A 19,566-nucleotide genomic window follows, 5' to 3' on the forward strand; every position below is an offset into this window, starting at 1 on the left:
TATTGTCGCTGAATTTTGGAATTAGTCTAATAGTTGTCGCTCGCTGTTAAATTTGTGTATTTCAACTGATACCCGACTAAAATGTTTCAGTTTCTGGTTTCGTTTACCTTAATCGTTTCTTGGCCGTTTTAGCGCCTTGTTTTAAACCAATGAACCTGATGATACTTCATGATTTGGGAATACTTTACTCCAAAATAATTCGTGCCTGGATTTTATCATAATATATCTTCATTTCATTTCATTTCATTTGTCATCTGCTTCAAAATAAAGCAAGAATGCACCATTTCGACCTAATTTCAGCCCTAGCCGTATAGCAGGACTTGGTGTAATGCCTTTGCTGCAACTAGTCTCCTACAGCTAAGTGGCAAAGCATCCAAACTGTGTAAATGATCAGAGGGTCGAATGTTCGACTCAAACATTGAAGTAGATCTGATGCAAATCGAGTTCCCTGGCTCAGAAATTGATTTTGTCTGGACACAAATCAGAAAAAGGGGCGACGATTTGTCAGACGCAAATTGGAAACAGGGGCGACATGTCCAATATATAATTTAAACGTATCTCAACAGCCTTTCATACTATCTTAGGCGGATGCAGATGTAGTGAAAACTATTCCTAGTTTAATGATAGTGCGGATGATATCAGTGTCTCTGGTGCAGTGATTGCGCTCTCTAGGAGATTAAAAGCTACTGAACACTGAATCTATAAAGATAACATCTAGAAATATGTATATGAGAAATCATATCTGTTTATGTACCCGGGAGTATACATTGTTAGCCCCGTATGTACGTAGCAGGAATCAACGAACTCCTGAACCACCCTGTGCGCATGCGTGGTGTGCTACCTCGTGTTGTTCCTGGGGACTGGGAGTTACACATGAACAAGCCATGTGACTTTCTAGAATTCAGAATGTTCGAAGCAGCAGCGCATATATATCATTTCATTCGTTGATTCATTCATCACTGGAACATTTGAATCCGCAAGATCTCCCAACATCAGTGGCTTCACAGTTCGGTTCGGTTAGAGCGTCGCACCGGCATCGCGAGGTCACGGACTCAAAACCGGGCAGGGTTAAAGTCCTGAATTTTTCAGGCTTTTCTACACAATTGCTAAGGTTGCGTTCATAACTGCGAGGATCATAGTTTCACTTTCATTTCTTTATGTCGGTCACTTTACACCGAAAACTCAACCTCGTTCCCAGGGCGTTTTACCGCCGAGAGCTACTCTCGGCAGTGAAAAGCCGCGGGAACGAGGTTGAGAGAAAACCGTGATTCGGTTGCTGTCAATCAAACAATCTGGAGTCTGAAGGTGAGCTTGAAAAAGAAAAAGACATCACAACCATTTGCCAAGCGATTTGCGATTTAACAAACGTGCAATGAGACCTACGATTGATCAAATTAACAAACTGTTTTTATTCTTACGTTTTTTTTTTTTTCAATTTCTACAATAGTTTGAAGTTCATGATGTCTTTTTTAGCTTCCTCAGTGAATGTCCATTTTCCTAATTAATGGCCTGGATCGATTTCTTTCATCCCGGATTGCCATTCAAAAGGAAGAGATGGATTTTACTGGATATAAAGCTATTCAGAAAGTAAACAAGCAGAACATTATAAGGACTTTTTGTCAATGTTTGTGAATAAATCCATAACCAGGATTCACGTGCAAATGTATTATATTTCCACAGATGATGTTGCTCGATTCCAAGCTTGGTTTACCTGTGGTCAAATGTGCTTTATAATTTAACGTTTAGATTTTACAAACAAAGTAGTCATATTGACAGATTGTCAAGCGACAGCTGCGCCGTCCAATTTGTACTGAAAATTTTAATTGATCTTTTTTTTGTGTGACAACAATGTCAAAGGTATATTTTGCTCTCATGATAACGCAGAAGTAGTTTGGTTCCCTTGGAAATGGTTAGCATAACACCGTAAATTTGCAAAGTAATTATTTGATATTCCCAAAAATCCCTGCCACTTGGTCTTCTAATGCCGGATTTGTTTAGATGTCTTGTGAGAATAATCCATGAGTGAAGCTCGACGGGAAATTCGAGGTTCTACTCGCACGTCATCAGGTAGATACTTTATCTTTCAACTAGAACCCATATATCGAGATCCAGCGATGACTCTGAAGCCTTCAGCTTAAATGCAGTATATATACTGATTTTTCTTTCTTTGAGGCATAATTCCCAAATTTAAATGCTAATTTGTTGGTTGCTGAGCAGTTTCATGCCATAGAATAACTCGAAGGGGCATTGGTAAGGGCAAGACACGCTGTGTTGAAAGTCGTCTCGTTACAAATAAAATGAAAAGGTAAATGGCTATCTGTTGGTGGGACAGGAACAAGGCTAGGATGCCACGCCATTTCAAATAGCAATATGAAGAACTTCGGACGGATCGATTGTTTGAATTTTCTGTTTGCAGCGCGTCCAAGCAGATTTTTTAAAAGCGAGAGCTGAGAGAGAAAAATTTGGTACTCCTAGCAATCGAAGGGTCGCTACTATTAGAGTAATAGTCCGAAAATTACAACAAATTGAAAACGTTTCACAGAAGAAGTCGGATTCCTCATGCACAAAATGCACATGCAAGTTAATTCTATGATCATTGACGGTGTCTTTGTAATGAATTGACAGCGCTTATTGGGATTTGCTCAATAATCTCAGTTGCAGTGTTTCTTTTTTACGAACCTGATACACTTTTCTTCGGCAAAAATAGCTATATGATGTTTTATCAAGTGACAATAGTTTGCCGAACAATTTTGTTGAAACACCTTGCGCAGCGTCGCAAAACAGAACCACAGAGAAATATATGCAATGTATATGGCTTAACGTCTTTCTTAACATAGCTGTCAATTTTCACGCAAATGTCATGACAACAGAACAAATCTGTAAATTTTTAATACAAAGAAAGGAAAGGGTGGTGTTTTGTTTAAAAGTGAGTTCAGTTGACATATCTACTTTACAGTCGAAGCATTCGACTGTAAATTAAATGGTACGAATGTTTCGTCCATCTGTGTCAGAAAATATATGTCCCCGTTAATTAAGAGCAAATGCTGGCATTTCAAAACCCTTGTATCCCTTCGGTTGAGATGAACCATAGCCATGTCAATGTCATCTGTCTCTCGTCAAGAAACTCAAATATTTAGCTTCGGCATAAGTGTTCTGTCAATCTTCCTTTTGTTTCCGCAAAAGAAAATCAATCAGTCTGCAAAATCATATAGCTTTCCCCACGTCAATAACACTTAAGGATTTGGGATCAGAAAACATTGGCTTTATACCCCCGGGGGGCTCCCATATCAAAAGGGGAAGGATGCTCGTCAGAAATTTTAAATTAAACCCCTAAAAGGAAAACCAATCTGGGCGTGGCCCAGGCTTTTTTTGACCCCTAAAAGACACCATATTAAAACACGGATATATAAAAAATACAGTGCCTTTTAATGATGGCAAAGACATTATCATCTAATGCTTTCACCAAGTGAAGAAATATAAAAGTGTAAAGATACACTTTTATATTTCTTCGCGCGAAACCCTAAAGGAGACGTTCACGGCTACATATGATTGCGTTTTTCCTAGAACACCCTAAGTGAGACCAAAATCAGAAATTTATAACCCTAAGCGAGACGACAAGCATCCCTCCCCTTTTATATGGGAACCCCCCCCCCTTCCCCCCGGGATTTATACATTGCCCATGTTTATACATCTTTGTCCATTGTCCATATTTCTTCTGTTTTTTTCAAGAACTTTGAATTTTCCTCATAAAGCAAATTCATCCCATATCAATATTAAGTAAGAGCAGATGAATCCTCATGAACACTGAAGTTTCTCCTGCATGCCTTTTTATATTTACATCAGGACTCGAACTGTCCGGATTGGCAAATAATTTTTTGCAAAGACTGCTATCGTTGACAACAGAGCCTTGACGTCGACTTGCTAATTAACTACATTACGCTTCCGAATGGTTTTCACGTGTCAGATAAAAGAACTGAGCATGTTTTGCCAGGAAAAAAATTCTTAAAACAATTTAGCTGTCGCCAGTGTGGTCGAGCCTGAATTGAATTTCGAAAGCCAGAAACCTTTTTTTGCTGAATGATCAGTATGCGTATGTAGCTTTTTTTGCTGAATGATCAGTATGCGTGTGTAGCGAGTGAATCGACAGCGTACTGCAAAATCTGGAAGCATCTGCAGGTACAGGAGCAGAAATTAAGTAAAACAATAGAAACAAAAGACAGGAAACAAAACAACTCCAAATAAAGACTAATCCCAAGTGACCAAAAACACGTTGCTTTCCGGTAACTGCAGAAAGACCCCATAATCTCTGTTTTGATTTTATGGGCTCCTGATGACGGTTAATTTCCGGCAAACTTTTCTCCTCAAAATCGCTTTTAGGCCATCCCCTTTTTTTTCGTTTAGCGTCGAATGCGTTTCCTGATATTGGATTGGTCGGTCGGATTGATTAAAAAAAGTGAAAAAAAAATCACAATCGGAATAGGAGGTCTTAGTACCCCACAGACTCATTGCCATGGAGCCTGGAAATCTTAAATCAATATGGCAAAAAAGTTGCTTGATGTTATCATGTAAAATTCAGACAACGTGTTTTTCTCTATGCTGTTTCTATGCTTATTTTTCAGATTAAAAGAATTACTTAAAGTGAAAAAACGGAGAAAATAATGAGGATGGGCTGAAACCTAAAACAGAGAATATATCACGGCATTTTGTGCCAACTAAAACAAAGCACAAACCTTCGTAAATGGGAATTTCGTTGACAGAACACCGCCAGAACACTGGGCAGTATACCCCAAGCTCAGTGTGAGGGAAAGAACAAAGACACATGCATACATAAAGACTCATAACCAAGCGAGAACTCAACGGTCGCCGTGTGGTGTTGAGTGTTAAAAAGGCTCTTTTTCATCGTTTTATCGATTCGTTTGGATCACAAACAGCCGCCTGACGTCACTGGAAGGGCTTCAATTGAACGGCTAGCGGATTAAAAAATGAAAGAAAAACCTTTGCCCTTGAATTCTATGCGCGGAGGAATTTTAACCGTAGGAACATTTTAAATAGGAAAACTTGACTGAATCGTGAGTGTCCAGCCTTGGTATTTTACCATAACCGTTGACAAGGAAGCGACACACAATGGCAATAAGGTTTGGCTTTTTAATTGACCATTGATGGGATTCGAACTTACGACCCTCCGTGATCTAGTCGGATGCTCAAACCACTGAGCTACTGGAGACTCTATGGTGAGCAAGGGTGAAATGTGGGTATAGACTACGACTGCATCACGGAGTCACATAGTCATAGTCTATAGTCACCACATAGTCTCCAGTAGTTCAGTGGCTAGAGCATCCGTACTATATCACGGAGAGTCGTGGGTTCAAATCCCATCTGGGGATCGGATTTTTCCGAGTTCTTTGCGGGTTCAGTTGTAAAAGCCTTTCATTTAATACGAGTAAATCATTCTCACATTCGCCCATACAAATCCTTATATTTTAGTTGGCTTTCCCTCACACTGAGCTCGGGGCGCCTGTTCATAACATGAGCCACATGTAGCGAATTATAATATTACATGGATTGAACGAACATGTTGGAAAAGTACCATTTATTTCGTTATCCCGAATCTCCAAATATGGTGAATTCCAAAATGGCGCACATATTGAAAGCTTAAGGGACCAATCCTTTAAGAGATTGACATGTATGCAGTTTCATCCAAGGAAATTCTGAACAAGGAACTGAACAAAAACTTGAATTAGTTTTAATACATAGATTTAGCCCAGCTTAAGAGTGGAGCTCCCCGGTTAAAATAATTATGGCTCGTACTTCATCACTAACCTCAATTCCTCGATGCTATTTTCCAGCTGCCATTGTAAAATTGCTTGAAATTGTTTCCCTGATATTTTTCCCATCCTTTAGCGGAGGTTTTTCTGTGAAAAATCATTTCGAACAGCCCATAACAAGCAATTATGTTTGCACATACGAACTACATACAGCTCTTCACTGAGGCGGCCATTTTTACGTGATACTGGTCACATTGGCATACATGGACGGGTGGACGTACGCGTACATGTACGGTCGCTAATGACGTCATAACTAAAAATCAATGGGTTGCCATATTTTCTTAACCACGGTGGTCCGCGTGCGCGCCTTCGGCGCGCAGAGCCCCGCTGTTGCCGCAGGAAGCGTAGCTAACATGCACAAATCTCTTCGATCCATTCACACGTGTTTTTAATCAGCGGCAAGTGTGCCTTCATGTAAACAAGATATGAAATTACGTAGTTATTATGTAAACAAGATATGGAATAAAGGTGTCATCCCGGTATGATACTCCGAGGCGAATTTTATCAAGTAAACAGCCCCTTCAGACAATTCGCCTGTAACAAAGAAAGGCCTTGAAGCAATAAACTAAATTCATACTGGTCCCTCGCATTTCAATGAACCGCTGTTCACTGTATCTTTCTCGCAGGTTATCAGAAATCACTTGCATCAGTCTGTTCAAACATGACATAAAATTGCTAATAATTCATTACGAATGTGGAAGTAATTTCTTTATCAGTAGTTAGAGAATAAATTCAACTAACCTTAAAGTAATTTAAAATGAATGCGCAAAACGTGTGGTCAATGATAAGGAAATGGTTGTAAAAAACATCGATAAAGGAACAATCATCACAACACCGAAGATCTTAGGTAGGTGGGTAACAGGTTTAACCAAACACTGGCAAGTCGACATTTTGTCTTGTCTCAAGCTTGATGAAGAGTAACGGAGCATGACAACGATGATTTGGTAACTCCAAATGATTTTCTCATACTTACATTCTTACATATACTTGCAAGTGATATTTTATAAGTAAGGATAGTAGAGTGGGAAACACGCATACTTTCAGTGATCTCTTTCCGCTTGTCAATCACAGAATTCGGTTTCATGATGCTTCGTTCGTACATACGTACGCAGTGTAAGAACATTAAGTCTTTATTTCACGAGGGTATTACTTAATAGCCAAACGCTAATAAACTTTTTTTTTTTTTTTTAATGACGCCTGTTTCAAACTTGTTTCGTTACCGTTGCGCGTCGTAGATCTTAAACTCCCTAATCACGGAATGAAATCGCGTTCATATGATTCCCTATATGGGTCTGGACTCCAAACAAGAGATAACAACAGTTGACAATAGTTTGTGCGCTACATGTGTGCTAGCATGAAGAATACTGACTAAGAAATTGCCTTTTAATATGGGCAACGATTCTACTATGAAAATGTGGGTAAATTTAAACGTAGCTGGATTTTGCCACAGTTTACTGAATTTAAGATTCCGGTATCCAAAGACTGAAGAAATTATTCAGCAAAGAATGCCGTGATGTTAGGCACTAAATGCCTAACATCATCCGTTCCCTATTTTATCGATTACAAAATGTCCTAGCTGTACTAATAGGCCGATCGTTTTTATAGTTCGGTTCATTATTCAAATCCTTTTCGATTATTGTCATTCATTTTTACAAGTTCTCCAATTGAAAGCATTACGCCTTTTTGGCGCCGATCATGTAAAATTTCTCATTTGACAACCTTGACGAGCCTTCTTAGATATGAGCTCTGACATTTTTTTAATATAGTTAATCCAGATGTTTACCTATGAATAAGATGCTAAGTTGTCATATCAGCATACAAAGAATTAGTTGAGCACGTAAAAGCTTGGGAGGGTCACCTTATTAATAAATGAATCATGCAGTGTAAAAGTTCGAAGGGGGGTAAGATTGTCTCGTTTTTGAACTATGAAACTGAGGAAATAAAACACAAGTGATCCTGAAAGGATTGATTCATCTAGTATCCAACATTGTTTAAGTTCTTGTTCAAAACCAGGTTGATGCAAGATTTTCCATCATTTTGTTGGAATCCCAATGATTATGTAGGGAGCCCTGGAAATATTAGAGCCGGAAAGTAACAAGGATATTGCACGCTGAAGAATGATATTTTTGCACAAATAATGCATATAAGATAAGAAACAATACTAAGACAGCATTTGGTTGTGAGTTTGAGAGAGAATAAATGATAAATCGAATAATCAACACATGAAATACTAGTTTAAAAAGCTGGCGAGTCCGTTAAGTATTCTTCTTCCCAAGATCTTTGACCTGTTTGTCGTTGTGGCCACATGAATTAGTACTTTTAAAAGCTATCGATTTCGTCAAAATACTCATCTACGTACCAACGATCATGTGGCCACCACATTTCAATTGCCAGGTTCAATTAAACTATATAGCAATTAATTTCAAATCTTTTTAATTATCTTCGTTTATTTAGATAAACGTTTTTGAATACACACTGTCAAATACACTGTGAATTACTGGGGTCAATATGCAAGTATTGAACATTTTTCAAGACCTTTCAATGATGTGACGTTATGTTTACGAAAGAATTCGTTGAGTTAGCAAAGGTTATAACAGGAAGCTTAATGGATTAGACAAGGGTGCTTTTGCCATTATATAAGCAAAGTATAGCTTAATATAACCGCTAGAATAGCTTTCAAAAACCAACGAATACTGCACTATCCATGGGAACAACGAAGTAATGGCTTTATTATTAGAGGTGCTTTTAAGCTAGTCCAACATAGTAATTGCAAAGCGCCAATAAAGCACTCCAGGTAATGTAACTGCAATACACACCAACTGAAGTAAGACAGTATATGGCAGGTTACTTCAACAACTTCTAAGTAAACGTAAATCGCTTATTGATCACCGTCATTTTCTCTCCGGGTCTTGTGTTGTCTTCACTTTCGATCACTTTCTGCTGTTTCGACGTCCATATATGTATTCGCGAATGACCAAAACGAAAACCAGATGGAACAAGCATCTAATAAACTCAAGTAACAGGCTCGCAATATTTCTCTCCTTTTTTTTTTCAGAAAACAAGTTACCGCTGCCAGCTTAAGAAGCGTCAGATATCAAAGGCACAAGGACCACTTTACAAACGAATAGGGCGAAGCTGGAATTCATCGAGAAGTTCAAGAGCCATTAGAGTTTTGAGGCCACAAGTCTCTGTCTTCAGCAAATCTTACACCTGTCAAAGTGGTTTGAGGTTTGCTAAAACGAAAAACCAGCAGCTACGAGATATTTGTGAAAACAAGAACAGCATTGCTCTTCTCCTGACTCGTTGGACAACATCTCACCACCACGATCAAGGAAAAGAGTATCTCTGTACAATACTGGATCTTAAAAGAAAAAACAGAATCTATGGCTTTTAACAATTCTTCTCTAATCAGCGCAAGTAATCCTTTCGCTTACAACACGTCCGAAAAGGCCATCATTGTCCTCGCAAACGCGCTGATATTTTGCTTAGCCATCCCAGCCAATAGCATCGTGATAATTGTCATATCAACAGTCCAGAATGTGCGTACATCACCAACGAGTACATTTTTACTGAACTTGTGCGTCGCCGACATTGTAATGGCTTTATTGTACATTCCGTTCATAACTGTTGATCTTTACATCGTTGGACATTGGGTATTTGGTGACTTCATGTGTAAACTGGTATCATTTGCTTATTACCTGGCAACTTATTCCTCGATTTTAATTCTCACCGCTATCTCTGTTGAACGCTATATCTCTGTTTGTCTTTCAAGGCGCATGCGTTTAACGACCAAGAGGGCGTTCATCACAACGGTTTCCCTATGGATGGTCACAGCGTGCTTTGCATTGCCGCTGTTCATTGGCAGAGAGTCGTATCTGAATCCTTCGCTTAATATCGAGTTTTGTATCATAACAGGGCCCAGTAGCTACGTGAAAATCTACACGCTGACTACGCTGGCGTTATTTTATGTCGTGCCCATTGCATTCATGGCCATAGTCTACTACAAAATTGGAAGAAAGGTCTGGACAAGCGCTGATAAGACACGGACCATGAAGCTTTCTAATAAACACACCTTGAACTCCAAGTTGCGGCTCACCAAAATTGCAATGGCAATCATTTTAAGTTTTGTGATATCCTGGACTCCCCTGAACACATTAAATGTCTTGTTCTTCTTCGCCAAGAGAGATTTTCCGCTTTCAGCGGAAACTGTTCGTGTTCTGTACCCCATAATACACGGAGTTGCTTTTTCGAACTGCGCGCTTAATCCTCTCCTCTACTGCTACATGAGTCAAAATTTTAGGAAGGCGTTTACAATATTCCGTCACAAAAGATCTCGAAACTACCTGAACGAGTCAATAAGCGCCTCATCAAGAACGAGTTCAAGACGCTTCAGCAGACGATCGAACAAATTTAACGACAAAGCGCCTATCGATGAACCCAACGCAACGTCAATTGAACATAAGACTCTCCGGTCAACATCGGACAATCCCGAAGGTTCACGATTCAGTGAACATTATTCTAAGAATACGAAAGAGACTGCCGTTGCTGTAACGGTTTTGTAGGCTAATTAGCGCTTCAAGAACAAAGAGGAGACACTATCATTAGCATTGTCTAGCTCATACATGAAAACTGTCTATAGAGCTTCTCCCTTGTATTACTTAGCATAATATGCTCAGTAGAAACTGCAAAACTGAAACTGGTCATTGGTTTTTTACCTTTTTAGGTTTGGAAATTTGTGTCCTGTTTACTGCTTTTAAACGTTTTACTTTTATACAATGGTGTTGATCGCTTGTCTCTGCCGTTTTCATTCCAAGACGGATAGAATTTCCTTTTTTACTATAAAGGCAGGAAAACATTTAGAGGAAACAAAAACCATGCAGTTTATAGTTTGCTTAAAGAGTTGAGTAAGTGAAGGGAAATGACGAGGATGTCATATTCTTGTCTTCAACATTTGTGAAATGTAAGAAATCGTATGAAGTCAGTATGAACGCGAGTGTATTTCGTGATTTACGGGCATGCGTCACTGTGATGTTTTGAAAGTCCTCGATAAAAAATGCATGAGCCGAGTTTGAGAACTTTCAAAACATCACGAGTGACCATATATCATGAAAGAGCAAGCTACTACGATATTTTTACTGAACAAAATTACTCCATCACTCTTTCCATAAAAACTTAAGTATCGCTCTCTACAACCTCTTTTGCACTCTATAACTTATTTCTGCAATCGTCGATGACCAATCAGAAACGCGATATTCTGACCTGCGGAAGAGTGTCCGGTGGAAACATTTCAATTTGCTAGATTTCTCTAACCCTTCTTAATCTAAACTCAGACACTCTTTCTTTTTTCCTGGCTTGTCAGCTGAGTTAAGTGACAATAATAGCAGTCGTCACATGATCGGGGAAGGAACGCGCCTTCGTCTTCATTTAAAACTCAAACTTTAACTCCTAAGATTAACATTTTGCAAGTGCGTAATATCGTTCAAAATGTCCCCCAGTGTTAGAGGCAGGATGAGTTGGGATTTTGAGGCGACTTACGACTGTACCACCACTCCCACACAACGATCTTTTAAATTACCTAAAAGTCATTTTATGACTATAGCTACACACCGGGTCACACTGATTCATACATACTTTGATGCTAATCCGTTTTGGAGAATTATAGATGCAACTTAGAGAGTAAATGCCACAGACCTAATGCTTCGACACATTTGTCAAAAGTGTTCATCAGAGGTAGCTTGTGAGCAGTCCCTTTCTTCTTTTAGACTACTCGGGCACAAGTGTGTTTCTATGAGCGCGAACCGCGCCACGCGAGCTTGTAGCCTGGACCCGAGATATCCTTCCTCTCCCCAATCCCTTCTCGGTTTTACCCAAAATTTGCATTATGTTTTTATTTCCGCCTGCTCGTTAGATACGACTGCTGGCAGTCTATATCAGGGGAGATCCAAAGTTATCTAAAGAGTAAAGAGTCCTTTTGCATGCTCTTTTTCTTGACAAAAAACGAAAGGGGTGCTCCCATTGATGATAATTAGCGTACTTCCCGTCCAATAGGCGGCAAATAGGTGTCAAATAAAAGAGAAAACGCCCCGTTTTCTTCGAGGTTGCTCTCTATTGGCTTACAAATTTAAAGGTTACTCTAGAGCGGTTTTCAATTGAGTGTCGAAAGTAAATAGCGACTTGCTTTGGTTTTGCATAACTTCACTCAGTGATTGGTTCAAAGGTCTCGCGCCACTTTTCAACCAATTTTGATTGGTTTACTGGATTGTTTCCGTTCTTTTTGATTGGCCACAGTAATAACTTTGGTTTTGGTTTTACGACACACGATTGAAACGCACTCTATGCATTAGTGTTCTATTGAGATAATCTAGAAAAGATATATGTTCAGAAATGTGCGCAACAACAAAATGGCTAAAATTGCGAGATTCGTCAAACTTTCCTGACTTCCAAGAGTTGAGGTAATTTGTCATGTATAGATTTTAGCGGTTTGCGAACTCAGGAATTCTCCAAAATCGGCGACAAGGCTGGCTTGTATGTGTTAAAGTTTGGAAATTCGACAAGAATTCGCTAAAATTTTTAATATTACCATAATTACCAAAATTGTCAAATTGTTAGCGAAATTTTGTGATTTTGTCACTTTTCTTGTGGCTTGCATTTCTGGAAAGTGACTAAAAAGACGGCGTAACCGTCAAAGACGTCCATCAATTAATATTATATTTTTGCTCTAGGCTAGGACACTTTACCGGACTTTACGTATACATTTCTATCAAGTATTGATAAACCGAAAGATCATTTTGTTGAATAGTTTAGAGGGCTCAGTTAAGTACTTCCTTGGCTTAGTTTAAAGGGGCTGGTAGCCAGTTGAGCATGCGCAGATTGAGTACCAAACTTAACTTTTGCATGGTCCACGGAAAAGACTGTTTTAGGCCATTAAACGGGGAAACGACTTTATCGTAGAGGATCCGGCCGTTTTCCTTGCCGTCCGCGCTTATAAAGAGGGTCAGTTTGAAAGAGAACCTAGCACAATAATCTTGTTTACTTTTCTCGGCGACCACAAAATAATGGCTTCAACAAAATCAAAAGCAAGAAAACCTTTGCTGGGTCAACCAATGACCATGAGCATCCCTTCAAACCTGTATGTGTGTATTTGAAGTCAAAAAAGGCAAAAAAGTCGAACATTTGTCCGTACGTGAATCACAAATCAAAGAGGTTTGCTCCAACTGCACAGGGTCCAATACGCATGCCCAGCTGGTGACCCACCCCCTTCAAGTGTTTGCATTTGTCATGCTTGTTTAGTCGCGCCATTCGGTAACAAGGAAATAACGCTACTTTGATGTGCTAACGAGGGGTTCTCTTAGCATAAGCCCTGAGGTTTCTTGAGGACTCCTCACTACTTCTTCGTATCCTAATATTATTTATTACACCTGTTGGTGGAGAAAAAACGTCGATTTGATTCGACTTAAACGGAGAGTTGATTGGCGAATAAGCCACAATACGACGTAGGTATACAGTTCTAAATATAGCTAATCTGAAAAGTTTTTACAGTTACAAGGAGAGATATGGGGTGTCGGCTCCATGTCACGATCTCCTGACTTTTTTCCAATTGGGATTTTAAAAGAATTTTTGTACGTGATTGCGCAGCTCTGAAAACCCCCTCAGGGTTGTGGTCAGTTCAGTACATATATAAGGGGCTATCACGTTGGCTTAGGCATTTGGGTGAAGATTTTCCCCGATCCTGATAAACATGATTTCAAGAGTTAACAAGTAGAATTTGTCTACAAAGCCGACACAATTAGTATACTTTCTTTAGTTCCATTTAAATCTTGGTGGCTTGATCGTGAAGCCCCGTGATTCTCTTCTTTTTCTGGTAATCCGTTCAGTCCATTAGAAAGGTGTTTTTCTGGTTCAAATATTCTCTTTGACCATCTACTAAAGCGTCGCGTACTTGACAACGCGGATGTCGAATCACTGAGATAGCTTCGTGACCTTCTATGACGAAATACTTTGAACGCCTTCCTAAAGTTCTGACTCATGTAGCAGTAGAGGAGAGGATTAAGCGCGCAGTTCGAAAAAGCAACTCCGTGTATTATGGGGTACAGAACACGAACAGTTTCCGCTGAAAGCGGAAAATCTCTCTTGGCGAAGAAGAACAAGACATTTAATGTGTTCAGGGGAGTCCAGGATATCACAAAACTTAAAATGATTGCCATTGCAATTTTGGTGAGCCGCAACTTGGAGTTCAATGTGTGTTTATTAGAAAGCTTCATGGTCCGTGTCTTATCAGCGCTTGTCCAGACCTTTCTTCCAATTTTGTAGTAGACTATGGCCATGAATGCAATGGGCACGACATAAAATAACGCCAGCGTAGTCAGCGTGTAGATTTTCACGTAGCTACTGGGCCATGTTATGATACAAAACTCGATATTAAGCGAAGGATTCAGATACGACTCTCTGCCAATGAACAGCGGCAATGCAAAGCACGCTGTGACCATCCATAGGGAAACCGTTGTGATAAACGCCCTCTTGGTCGTTAAACGCATGCGTCTTGAAAGACAAACAGAGATATAGCGTTCAACAGAGAGAGCGGTGAGAATTAAAATCGAGGAATACGTTGCCAGGTAAAAAGCAAATGATACCAGTTTACACATGAAGTCACCAAACACCCAATGTCCAACCATATAAAGATCAACAGTTATGAACGGAATGTACAATAAAGCTATCAAAATGTCAGCGACACACAGGTTCAGCAGGAATGTGCTGGTTGGTGTACGCACATTCTGGACGGTTGATATGACAATTATCACGATGCTATTGGCTGGGATGGCTAAGCAAAATATCAGCGCGTTAGCAAGAACAATGACCGCCTTTTCGGGCGTGTTGTAAGCGTAAAGATTGCTTGCGCTTGATAACGATGAATTATTGAAAGCCATGGATATTTGTCAGGGTTAAGATATTTTCCTTGTTGTTCTCCTTGTTCTTGTTCCTGTTGCGTTGTTTGCGATATTTAAACGATGAATTTTTTTTTCCTTAAAGGAATACAGTTAAGACTTATCGAGGTGTGTGGAGTAGCTAGTGCTTGAATTCCACGTTCTCTCCTGACTTGTTTTAGTTGCTTTCAATCAACGCAAACCAATCTTGATTCTGATCAAGATGATTCAAATTGTTTTTTTCATGAATGAAATCTTCCCTTGTTAAAGGTTTGTGACGTCAGTAGTGCTTGCAAGCTTATTTCTTGAAGTTAACTGTAGGTTCTCTTGTATAACGTTTAGATGCGGCAGCTGAATTCAGCCAGTTGTATGCAATATACCCTGTGAACGAAAGACGGAAAGTTAAAAAACTTATGTCAGCCTTGACTTAATTATAATCAATAGTCGAGATTTCAAACACACGGTATCTCATGCACATTACATGTTTAAACAAATGTAAATGAGTTGTCACTGATGAAATCTGCAAAGCAACAATTTCGGTTGTCCCTTCATTCTAGAATAAGAATGGACACATCAGAGTCTTCATGTTCATCCATAGCAGAGGATGTTTTAGTACCAGTAACTTTAAAAGCCCCTTACAATAGATTTCAGAAATTCTTTGTATCCTTGTTCCCCAAAATCCTCCAATCAAAAACAGCGAAATTCTTACATTGCTATTTGACAAGTTATTGCTCTAACTTGTACCTATTTTGGCGAGTTTCTGCTTTGTAGGTTATGTGTAATTTACGCATTACCAATCAAGCTGAGAGCTACAAGAATGACCGATTAAGCTAGTTAACAACCGTTTCAATACAATTTTCCACAAACACCCACGCAACATAAACTTAATGGAAAACACGCACTATTTTCCCTTCACAACAATACGTTTATTCCTGGATAAACATGCTCCCAAAAATACGTCTATTCCTGTCTAAACATGCCTCTAAAGGTGACGTTTGCTTACAACTTACGGTTCACAAAGCTCTATTGACTTTGGAACTGTTTAAAAATGAATAGAACTGTTCCGAACCTTCGAAGTGATTGGCATAGTGGAGAGTGCTTCAATCCCAAATTCTTTGCTTCATTAGAACTCTAAACGTCTAATCAACATAACTGCATGCCCAGTTAGCAGTGAATACCATACGATTTGATCAGCATCTAGGTTCTTATGCAGAGCTGTTACGAATAGATGTTAGAGTTTAACATTTGGCTAAACTAACACATATCGGTGGTAACTTCTAAGAGCTTGTACGTCAATAGGAGAATCTTTCTTTACATTTTTGGTTTCATTTGCCCAAGGCTATCGTTTCCTAACTGAATGCTGAAATTGTATTGCATAATTAGCTATCTCTAAAAATTTCAACGCACTGGACCAGACAGTCTCTAAGCAACGATACTTTGAAAATTTTAAAATGACTGTGTTCTCCGTTCAGCGTCGTTCGACCGACCCAAATTTTTGGCATTTTCAAAAAAAAAACTACGTTTTTAAGCCATTTTCTGTCGCATAGGAGTTTCGGTGGTTGATCCTTTTTCCCACGCTGTCTTAATTTTGCAACAACATTAACCAACTTTTCCGCCATATAGATTTGGGGTTCACGTCTTGTTGTTTTCCTGGCTCCACAGCTATGATGTTGGGGTACCACGCTTCCGATTCTGAGAATCCGAGAACGCTTAGGACTTTTTTTTAAAGGCTTTTTTTCAGTCCGACCGACCGACCGACAGACCGACCCAATATCAGGAAACGCATTCGACGGTAAACGAAAAAAAAATGGGGGATGGCCTAATAACTGGCTCGGTTTAAGGGCCCACTGACGTATTTTTTTGGGTGCGTTGCTAAGGATATAATGGTTAAGTAATTTGAGAGAATTTGGCATTATTTTGGTCAGTTTCCAACTTTTGCGAGCCAATGACTCTAAATATGACGTCATCATGACACGCCCATGGTCACGTGACCAATAAAAGGAAACTCTAAATTTGTCTCCGATACTCTAAATTTGTCTCTTTAATCGATCGTGTGATAATTTGTATTCGTTTTTGCATCCAGCCAAGCATGGTTTTCTTTTTACTTTGAAAAAAAATGTTCTTTTTAAAGACATAAACGATACTGAAATCCCCATAACTTTTTCAAAAAAGATGATTTGAAAAAAATCAATGCTTAGCTATATTCTGTATTTGGTGGACCGCCGGAAATTTAGCTCAAACCGGAAGTCAGTTCGTTTACGCATGCGCAGTAGATCTGAGAACGAGCGCGAGGAAGGGCGAGGAAACACCTTCGATGGAAACAACAGTTCGTGGGGTGACTTTTGCTTGTGAGTGGGTTTTCTTGTCAGCTAATGATATGATGACGTCAGTTACCGGAAGTAACATTTCACTTCCTTAGCAACGCGCGAAAAATCCGTCTGTGGGCCAGCTAGAAGGCTTAAAAATGGACATTTTACTAAGTTTTGCAAGTTCTTTTTCCCTTTGATGTCAAGTTGTAAATAGTATGGTACCTTTTGAGAGCAAACTCGTATATTAATGAAACAAGATGTAAACAATGACGAACACTCAGCAAAGATTTCCTTAATATAGACTTCTTTATAGACAACCCAGTCTTACATCTCTTTTTGTCTTCAAGATAATGGCTTGAAATATGAACCAGCGAGATCTCTTCGTTCGCCCAAGTATCAAACTATGTTCTTTGCTACAAATCTTCACTTCCCCGAATGTATATCACTATCCTTATTTACTGAAAACACTTTCTGTTGTTTCAATAAAAAGTAAACAAAGCTAATTATCTGAAGCCAGCTTTTTTGAAGCTGTCATTTAAACAAAAAAGTTCATCTCACGAGCTGAGTCTGCTCTTTACATATGAACTGAGTTTATAAGGCAAGCGTGGCAAGCAATTGAAAAACGTCAGCAAGCATTTTCTCTCTGCCTGAAACGTGACTGATCAACCATGAATATTTTCATTCATCAGTCAAAATGACATTATTATTCTAGATGGCAAATTGTGTGTCATCCTGCATTAATATTATGCTTCGGCAACAACAACGCCAGAAAACAATGATATTGTTGGTTAGTTTAGGTAATCACGTGATTTTGATTGCAATTTGGAATAATTAAGCAAGGGTAAATTTTTTCAAAGACAGCAAAATTGCACGAGCCTGTAAAGGGAGTGCGGGGGGGGGGGTTAACTCGTGTGATTACCTGTTACTTATTAATAATGTTCGTGAATTAAAAGAAAAGCAAATGCGTTTCACGCAATCAAGCACAAGTTGCACCATCTCATGGTCACATTTGATTGGCCATCTAAGACTTTCTTAGTTTTCTTCTTGGTTTGTTACCTTTTTTCTGCGCTGTATTACCTGGAAATTGCATTTCCGCTCTTAGCCAATCAGAATGGGGAAATATTGCCACGTGCATTATTATAATTTAAATCAGGGATGAAGACACAGCAAATCAAACAAAAGGCGATGAAAACTCAACTGGAAGGCGGTTACCGATTGGCCACTTCCAAAACGTGACACATTTCCGTTCTGCACAGTTTTCAAGGCGCAATGCAACGCCCAACCAATCATTTGACCACGCCGCCATCAGATGAGTAATTTTTTTTCCTTTGCGCTGGCAAAAAAAGAAGAACACAACTAAAATGGCACAGGAAGGAGGGAAAGAATGACCACCTCAAACAAGGAAGCAAAGTGATAAAATTTTGGGAGTTAGTGAAGGCATAAGGAATATTTCTGATGGGGCTAGAAAGCAATGTGAGTTGTGGTGGCCTGGACGCCACGGTGAATTGAAAATAAAGCAACAGCCAGAATCTTAATACTAGACACTAAGGGTTAACTGTTAATCTAATTTTTCAAGGATGAATCCAAAATATGAACATATTTAGCTTCTCCACAACTCGGCGGAGGAATTAAATTTCTTCATTTGGAATATCGAAAGTTACTTGTGGTATTTCATTTCAAACATGCATGATTTCTAAAACCTTTGTTAGATTTTTTGTTATTTCGGAAACGATGTTAACCAAACCCATTGGTCTTTTATTCCAAGACTTAAAAATGTATTAACTGACAACTAAGTATCTATTGCTACCCGAAGAAAATTGATGGAACCATGCATTACTTAGTGTACTATGGCCCAGCTCCGAAAAGAAGATGAGCTGAGAACGTTATGGAGTCAACTTGGTATGGTTTCCTGAGACGAATGCTTCGGAATGGATGGAAAAGAAAAACTACTGCGATGGACAGGAAAGTTTTTCCTTCAAGTATAGAAATTCTGACCTGGAAAAAATAGTTGGGACGCCAACACAACGAGATTTTATATATGTTCTCTACTTGAAGTACATAGCACATGCGTGTCGCAGAGTCGCAGAATTACAAATGTTCACTGAACGAAACGTTTGCCCTGAGTTGTAAATAAAATGCGAACTATATAAGATATCCTTGGATTAAGATTAGTAAACTACCGAATATTCATTTGATAAAAAACAAGCTGAAAAATCTACACAAGACAGAAAAATCTTCAATGGACTTCTAAGTAGGGCTTGGGAAAGATGTTAAACAAAGTGGAATTATACTGATCCTGATTATCGAAAAGATAATTATCCAGCTCTGTAAGCATGATGTTATCCGAACATTTACCTCAGAGCAATCAGCAGTGACAAACAGATTAAAAGTCTCAACGCTGTCACATCATCTTCATCAGTCGAGTATCTGATTAAAGTAACAATCGGTCAAGTGATCTTAAATCACGTGACCGTTTTAGTGCACTGTAAACAAAGAGGCAGGTCCAGGCCC

The 19,566-nt window shown here is 39.1% G+C and overlaps 2 protein-coding genes across 17 annotated transcripts in view; one reads left to right on the top strand and one right to left on the bottom strand.

Annotated features, from left to right (window-relative positions):
- LOC138049122 (galanin receptor 2a-like) overlaps positions 1 to 10,953 on the top strand; it is a 14,831-nt gene extending 3,878 nt beyond the window's left edge. Inside the window, exons 1-2 of one of the 5 annotated variants that reach the window (XM_068895251.1) lie at positions 1,811 to 2,067; positions 8,881 to 10,953. In XM_068895251.1, the coding sequence (XP_068751352.1) occupies positions 9,209 to 10,387 (1,179 nt within the window). In that variant the 5' untranslated portion in view covers positions 1,811 to 2,067; positions 8,881 to 9,208 and the 3' untranslated portion in view covers positions 10,388 to 10,953. Of the gene's footprint in view, positions 1 to 1,810; positions 2,068 to 5,024; positions 5,136 to 6,660; positions 6,770 to 8,286; positions 8,620 to 8,880 lie in introns of those variants that run through there. The other 4 variants (XM_068895252.1, XM_068895255.1, XM_068895254.1 and 1 more) reach the window with 4 other exon arrangements.
- Positions 10,951 to 19,566, bottom strand: part of LOC138049124 (neuropeptide FF receptor 2-like) — a 63,900-nt gene continuing 55,284 nt past the window's right edge. For 9 of the 12 annotated variants that reach the window (XM_068895258.1, XM_068895260.1, XM_068895256.1 and 6 more), the window contains one exon: positions 10,951 to 15,127. In XM_068895258.1, coding sequence (XP_068751359.1) covers positions 13,595 to 14,749 — 1,155 coding nt within the window. In that variant the 5' untranslated portion in view covers positions 14,750 to 15,127 and the 3' untranslated portion in view covers positions 10,951 to 13,594. Of the gene's footprint in view, positions 15,128 to 15,385; positions 16,609 to 19,566 lie in introns of those variants that run through there. The other 3 variants (XM_068895266.1, XM_068895265.1, XM_068895262.1) reach the window with 3 other exon arrangements.

This window comes from Montipora capricornis, chromosome 5 (genome assembly GCF_036669925.1).
Source record: "Montipora capricornis isolate CH-2021 chromosome 5, ASM3666992v2, whole genome shotgun sequence".
Classification (NCBI taxonomy): Eukaryota; Metazoa; Cnidaria; class Anthozoa; order Scleractinia; family Acroporidae; genus Montipora; species Montipora capricornis.